General features: G+C 37.4%; 1 protein-coding gene across 1 annotated transcript; it reads right to left on the bottom strand.

The window, feature by feature from the left end:
* Nucleotides 1–2,096: 2,096 nt before the first annotated feature.
* LOC141691024 (uncharacterized) lies at nt 2,097–3,446 on the bottom strand. The gene has a single exon (XM_074495774.1). It carries the CDS (start codon nt 3,444–3,446, stop codon nt 2,097–2,099), a length of 1,350 nt encoding a protein of 449 aa, XP_074351875.1.
* Nucleotides 3,447–7,838: the final 4,392 nt, after the last annotated feature.

Raw genomic sequence — 7,838 nt, 5'->3', positions numbered from 1 at the left:
CCCCCCTCATCCTTGTCCAATTGAAGTTTATGTTCCATTGGGCACTTTGTTGAGTTGCAACCCAACATATTAGCTTTTTCCAGCAATTTAATAGCATATGCAGACTGCTTAAGAGTGGTGAACAGGCCTCCTTGATGCACTTCTATACCAAGATAAAAGGACAACAACCCCAAATTGCTCATCTCAAATTGTCTGTTCATTTGAATCTTAAAATCTTCGATTTCTTGCTTATTAGAGCCAGTCACCAAGAGATCGTCTACGTATACACCCACTATAATTATATTCTCATTTACTGATCTTGTGTACACTGCTTGCTCGTGTAAACATTTTTTAAAACCCAATGTACATAAACATTTGTCAAGTTGTTCATTCCAGGCCCGGGGTGCTTGATGTAGCCCGTATAAAGCCTTTATCAGCCTATAAACCTTATTTTCTTCCCCTTCTTTCACAAACCCTTCAGGCTGCATAACGTATACCTCTTCATGAAGCTCCCCATTCAAAAATGCGGATTTAACGTCAAGGTGGTGTACTACCCATCCCTCATTGGCCGAAAGAGCTAACAACAATCTAACAGTATCCAGTCGGGCCACCGGAGTAAAAACCTCGTCGTAGTCTATTCCCTTACGCTGAACATAACCCTTCGCGACAAGACGCGCCTTACATTTTAACACATTCCCTTATGGATCCCTTTTTTGTTTATATACCCATTTCAAACCAATGGGCTTATGTCCTGCTGGAAGATCAGTAAGGACCCAAGTGTTATTCTTTTCTATTGTTTCAAACTCCAGTTTTATAGCCTCGTCCCACTCTCTTTCACCCGCTGCTTCCTTGAAACATATTGGCCCTTCAATCTTTAGCAGCATCAGTTCATCAATCAACTCTACTATCTCAGTTTCATTATAAATATCATTCAGCGATCTGAATCACTTTGGTGTACTATTTTCTGCAGATGAGGCCTCTGTGACTTGAGTTGTTGAGGTTTCGCTGGGTACACCACTTGTTGTAGTTGACATTTCTGCATTAGTCCTTTGTGAAATAAATGGTGAGACTGATGATTGCATAGGTGTTGCAGGCTCCTGGTCTGCATCTTGCACAGAATCTTCAACTTCTGGGAAGCTGGGCATCTCGACATAATTACCTGGAATGATCACCTCCTTTTCTTCTCCTTGATCCCATGCCCAGAAAATATTTTCTTGAATCACCACATCCCAACTTACATGTACTCTTCCAGTTTTGGGGTCAAACAGTCGATTTCCTTTTGTTCCTGGTTCTTTACCCAGGTACACTACCAGTTTACCACGATCATCTAGCTTCTTAATGTGTACAGCAGGAACTTTCATATAAGCCGTACTTCCAAATACTTTCATGTGTCTCAGATTTGGTTTGTCTCCACTCCACGCCTCATATGGTGTTCTCCCATTTAAGATATGGGTTGGCAATCGATTTAGGATATAAACCGAGTGGCTTACTGCCTCCCCCCATAGAAATGCTGGTAGTTTTGCCTCCTTTAACAAACTTCTTGTCATTGCAACAACAGTACGATTCCTACGCTCCACCACCCCATTTTGTTGTGGGGTGTATGGCGCAGTATAGTGCCTCTGAATCCCTGCCTGCTCACAATACACATTAAAATCATTTGAACAAAATTCTCCTCCCCGACCCGTTCTCAAAATCTTTATCTTATTTTCAGTTCCATTTTCCACGAACGCCTTGAATCTTTTAAATATTTCAAATACACTGCTTTTATCATTCAACATATATACCCACATTTTCCTACTAAAATCATCGACAAATAGAAAAAAATATCGATTACCTCCGGGAGTCACGGGAGATATTGGCCCACAAATATCTGCATAAATGATCTCCAATGTCTTTCTCGAAATGAATTTAGCCTGCACTGGAAACGGTTTCCTGGACTGCTTCGACATAAGGCAACCATGACATCGTGTTAATGGCTGCATTAAATTCGGGAGTCTATATGCCATCTTATCCTTGGACAAGAGTTCTAACGCCTGAAAATTAACATGGTCGAGTCGGGCGTGCCACAACCAAGTATCCTCCTCCACTTTGGTGATAAAACACGCTGGTTTGCTCACCTAAATACTGATTTTATATAATCGGTTCTCTGTTCGTTTTACTTTCATTAGTAACCTGCCACTCCGCTCATACACCCACAGGTAATCATCCTCTAGTATTACTTTGTTTCCAATTTCCGAAAGTTGACCCAAGCTAATGATGTTGTTACACAAACTCGGAATATAATACACATCCGTTAGAGTTCTCTCTTCTCCGTTTTTGCACTGAAATGACACCGTTCCTTTTCCTTTTATTGATACAGTGGACCCATCCCCAAATTTTACATTTCCCGTAATTTGTTCGTCTAGTTCCTTGAATTTTCCACGCTGCCCAGTCATATGGTTGCTAGCGCCATTATCCAAATACCATATATGTGACTCCCTCTGTGCTCCTGTGTTTGCACGTAATTGTGGAATCATCATGTCTTCTATCAACAATACAGAAAGAGTTTCTGACTTTCCGACTTCAGCTATTAGTAACGTTGGTTCATCCTCATGTGTCTTGGAGAGGTTTACTTCCTTCGGGTTTGCCTCCCTTTCCCTACGGGGCATGCGGCATTCTGCTGCAAAATGTCCAAGACCCTGGCAATTAAAACACCGCACTCTGCTCCTGTCCCGCACTCCACGATACCCTTTCTTTGCCCGATATTCTCCATTTCCTCGAGCCCCATCTCTGTTTGTTCTCTTTAGCCATTCATCATGCGTCAACAATAGCTGACCCTCATTATTTTCCTTCTTCCTCCATTCCTCCTCGGTTAGAAGTAATTGTCCATGGCTAGTCTCAGTTCCCCCCTTCAGCCTCTCTTCGTGAGCTGTGAGTGACCCAATGACCTCTTCAACCGACATGGCGTCGAGATTCCCAAATTGCTCGATGGCCGATGCTATTTGCAGAAATTTTGAAGGAACCGCTCTGAGAAGTTTTTTAACCACATAAGCTTCCACAACCGTTTCTCCCAATGCTCTAATATTGGTAACCAAGCTATTTAATTTCAGATAAAATTCATCCAGCTGCTCATTCTCCTTCATACGTATTGATTCAAATTCACATTTGAGTGTCTGTGCTTTAGCCATCTTGACCTTTTCAGCTCCCAAGGACATTGTTTTGATTGCATTCCAGGCCTCCATAGAAGTCTTCTTTTCTGCGATTGACAAAAGTATATCTTCTGGAATGCCTTCATAAATTACTGCCAAGGCACGCTTGTCCATCTTTTCGTCAATGGCAGCTTTAGGATCCTTTGGAGCGATAGCATCCCATACACCGTGTGCTTGCATGAACACCCTCATCTTTAAAGCCCAAGCAGTATAGTTTGATTTGGACAACATCGGATAGCTCAAGCCGAAAGATCCTTCCTTAGTCTTGTTATTGTCCATGTTGGTGCACAAGAATCGTAGTTGTATGCTCTGATACCAAGTATAGAAAAACAAAATATACACACGCACACTCTTGTATATATATTACTTGAGAGAAGATAAACAAAAAAACTGCAAAAGTCTATCAACTTGAACGGTACAATACAGAATATAAAGATGATGTCCACACGGATAGGAACTACCCTGAACAACACTCCTAATACAACTCTACTGCTCCTATTTTATTGCAATGACTGAAAGACTAAATCAGATAATCCTAACAACTATATTTATTTAATAAAACATGTTTAGATTAAATATCCAACAAAATGTGCATGGTAAATGTAAAGGAATTTGACCACCATTGTCTTGCCTTGGGGAACTGCATAGGTAAACACGGTTGTGTCAGTGTACTTCTCTTCTGAAAAATTTTGTTCCTCAATTCTGTTATTTTATCACAAATGAGTTCAGAATCTGATGATGAACTTTGAATTTGTAGGTCGAGATTTACCTTTGTGAATTTTTTATCTTTGTGTGCAGGTCGAAGAAATCGTGTTCTTTTTGTTGCTCTCCTGGTAGGATTTATTTTGTTAGAGGTTTCTTACATTGCTTGCTTATCATAATACAAGCTTGATAAATTTGAATTAACTTTTTTAAGTGTTATTTGTAATAATTAGTATTTCAAATGCTTTATCGAGAAAAAGATCCTATATTCTCCTAAACTGGAAGCCTTCATTAATAATGCAAATCATTTTTGTTGAATGCATAAGATCATAAAAAGGTATTAGCTCAAACAATTTAATTGCACCTAGCCAACACAAAACCTATTAGAATAGAAGGTTATAGAAGGCTTTCTATACCTACAAAGTCAACGGTCACTCCTGCACCAAAATCAGTTGGTTGTATCACACCAATTTCTGAGGTCAAGTCAAGGAGTTCTGTTGTCACCCAGGCAAAAAGTGACACTCCGATTTCTGATGTTTCCAGATCATCTAACAGAAAGAAGTTTACTATCCTGTCCATAGCATCATACTGGCTTAATCAGATCAAGCTCTCTGAATCTGTAGCTAAACATTCTATCTCCATTGCCTTTTTCAAAGTTGCTTATGAAGCTGGATGTGAGGTACATTAGATTGCATATAAGACAATTTGATCTCCTATGTTTTTTATTTAACTTACAGCGGCCCAATTTTTTTTGCTAAATTTCAAGCACTTATTTAATTTATAAAGATGTTTGGAATATTGTAAGTTTCAACTATGATCTATAAGAAAAAAGCACATATACTGATGCATACTGCTGTAATCAAGTTAATGTTCCAGCATTGAGAATTATGGGGTAGTTCACTACACATGTCATTTCCTTTGTTTTTTATAATCATGTGGTATCCTCAATGACTAAGATCTTTTGACTGCTTAATATTTTAAATATCGTTGTAATTAGTTTCATCACAATGTTTTCTAGATGCTCTCCTTTGTTGAAACTGCAATGATATATAATGCTTAGAGCACATCTGACTGAACTAGAACTGCTTTGATGTTTTAGCATGTTGGAACTGAAAACTTTTTATGTTCAGGTAAGTTAGTTGACATTGTCATTGGTTATAGGTCTCTGTTTTATAAGTATAATATAGGTTTTATTATGCAAAAATTAATCACTTTGATAAGGTAATATAAATACCGGGACCTGTGATTGATGTTTGGTGTACACTCTACTTAGTACAATAATTATTAAAAAGAAAATGCCACCTAAAAGAGAATGCCACCATTCAAATAGTAAATTTCTATTTAATAGTTTTCTATACTCACAGTATTTTGTTCTGCTCAAGTGGTCAGGAATGACACAGGTTTATTGTGGCCATCAATACTAACCATACAAAGAAACTATGTTACACACTCAGTACTACATATCAAAACTTTAGTAGATTAAGAAATTAAAGAAATGGGGCAGAGATATTCCAACTCCCTTACTATTTGTTAAACCATCATGCTCCTGTTTCTCTTATTCACAGATTTTCTTTGGCCAAAGTGAAGATTTCAACAGTAAGGGAAATGAGCTTCCTTGCATGGTTTATGTTTCTCATGATAAGTGTTAAGGTTTCGAAATTCAGGATCAAGTTGGTGGTTTCAGAGGCTATTAAGTTTTTCCACGAAAATGTGAATGGCAACTATCTCTAGCTACCCAAAATTTAATTTAGTTTTGACTAGTGAATGTTGGGATATTAGTAACTACTTGGGTTTATGTTTAGAATTCGATTGATATTTTCCTACTTAAGATTCAAATACCTTGTTTAGTTATGGATATTTTCAGGTTGGAATATTGTTATATTTTCTTGAAATGTAATTCTAAAATTGAAATGAATTTGGTATTTAATGATATATAGTAGTTAAGCTCAAAGCACATTATAAGATTATTGTAAAACTGATGTCTAAAATAATAAAATATATTGAGATTTTAAAAGGGAACCCATGTCAAACAACTAACTTTACACTATTTTATTCTGATGCAACCGATGTGATATAGCTAATTTAATATCGCTTTTTAAAAATGAAGTGGCGTGACGGTAATAAATTTAGCATCATTTGCTCATTTGGAACCAATGTGCTAGACATTATTTAACATCGCGTTTTACAAAGCCTAATGTCAAATACCCTTAAAGACATCATATCTGTTAAGAAATATGAAGTATACGAGTCTGATGTTCTTCCGTGTTATATGTTTCTAGTGCTCCTTAACCCCTAGACGTAGCAATTTTCATATTTTAGTTTTTAACATATTATTTTAAATAAGTGTTAACTACATCTATTTTCATAAGCTAACCATTGCCTATCGATACCTTTAACATCGTTAAAAACTGATGTAAAAAACCCTGACCTTTCTCTACACTTGCGAAGACATCAGTTTGAAAAAAAAGACATCGGTTAATTATTGATGTTTAATGCCATATTTCTAGTAGTGTGTGTATGTTTTCTTACATATCTTATTTTGCATTCTAGTACCAAGTGTTATTGTACTAGATTTCAGATGTTTATTTATCATCCTAGATTAACTACCCGTTCTTTCGACTATGTGGAGTTGATGGTGAATTGTGTGAAAACTGAAGTAGTATTTGGTGGGGGTATGTGAAAATTTATTTGAAGTTTGGTTTGAATTGTTTATTTTGTTGATTTGTATAAAAAATAGGTTTTATGGCATGTTCAATTTACAAACCAATCCTGTCAATTTTTTTTGAAAAATATGTTATATTAGGTACTTAAATGTTACAAACAAATTGGTATAATGATAAAAATCATTACTATTACAATAGGGATCATAGTTAATATCAAAGTATGTATATAGTATCACATTATATAAATATTACCTTTTCACTTAAAATTAGTAAAAAAATTGGGCCAACCTGTGGGCCACACCCGTGGGGCCCACTAGTGGGGCCCGCCTGTGGGCCCCACGTGTGGGCCCTTTTTTCTGTAAATTCTAAGTGCAAAGGTAACATACATAGTGTGATACTATAGAAAGAGTTTGATGTTACCTTTGACTGCTATTGTAACATATATGTCAATGTTACACTATGGCAATATGGATGTTACCTTCACGGCCAAAGGTAAACCGAAAAAATGCAATTAAACTATGGCGTAGTATGTTTTTGGACATGTTGTAACATTTTCTTGTTGTTGCTTTAGGCCATATATGGCGTAGTGGCACCATGTCCAACATGGTACGATTTCTCCTCTCAGAATCTCCATTCCATTGAGGCGTTCCAGGAGGAGTAAAATTTGATACGATATCACACTCCTTCAAGAAACCTTTAAACTCCAGGCTTAAGTATTCTCCTTCACGATCTGATCATAGAACTTTTATACTTTCCCTTGTTTGCTTTTTCATGTCAGCCTTGTATTCTTTGAGCTTTTCAAAAAAATCAGATTTGTTCTTCAAAAGGTGCACATATCCATATATATTGAAATCATCAGTAAACAAAATGACCACTATGCCAAAATGGCTTTCTACAACATTGTAAATAAGTTGCCAGAGGCCCAATAAATGTTGCAAAAGCTTAAAAAAAATTAACGACAACACTTTTCTGATGTTAGTATTTTTGATGTTGCCTTAGGGTTCAAAGGCAATATTTTCTTATTTAGGGCAACACCAAGAATTATGTTGCAAAACACTATGAATTTGCAAAAAAAATGGGCCACGTGATAGGTGGAACGTCACGTGGACTGCCACTAAGCGTGACTCGTGGCATTTTGCCACGTGGCATTTTGACACATGGCATTTTGCCACGTGGCATTTTGACATGTGGCATTTTCACACGTGGCATATGGGTCCCACTGACAAGTGGGGCCCACTAATAGGTGGGGCCCCTTACAGGTGGGGCCCGCTGATAGGTGGGGGCCACAGACAGGTGGGGCCCAGTG

Source organism: Apium graveolens, chromosome 10 (assembly GCF_009905375.1).
Source record: "Apium graveolens cultivar Ventura chromosome 10, ASM990537v1, whole genome shotgun sequence".
NCBI lineage: Eukaryota > Viridiplantae > Streptophyta > Magnoliopsida > Apiales > Apiaceae > Apium > Apium graveolens.
The sequence above is the reverse complement of the archived record's forward strand: the minus strand, read 5'-3'. Positions and strand labels throughout refer to the sequence as shown.

What these genes read in the sequence shown, in the direction of transcription:
- LOC141691024 (XM_074495774.1), bottom strand. Translation starts at nt 3,446, where the DNA reads ATGGACAATAACAAGACTAAGGAAGGATCTTTCGGCTTGAGCTATCCG.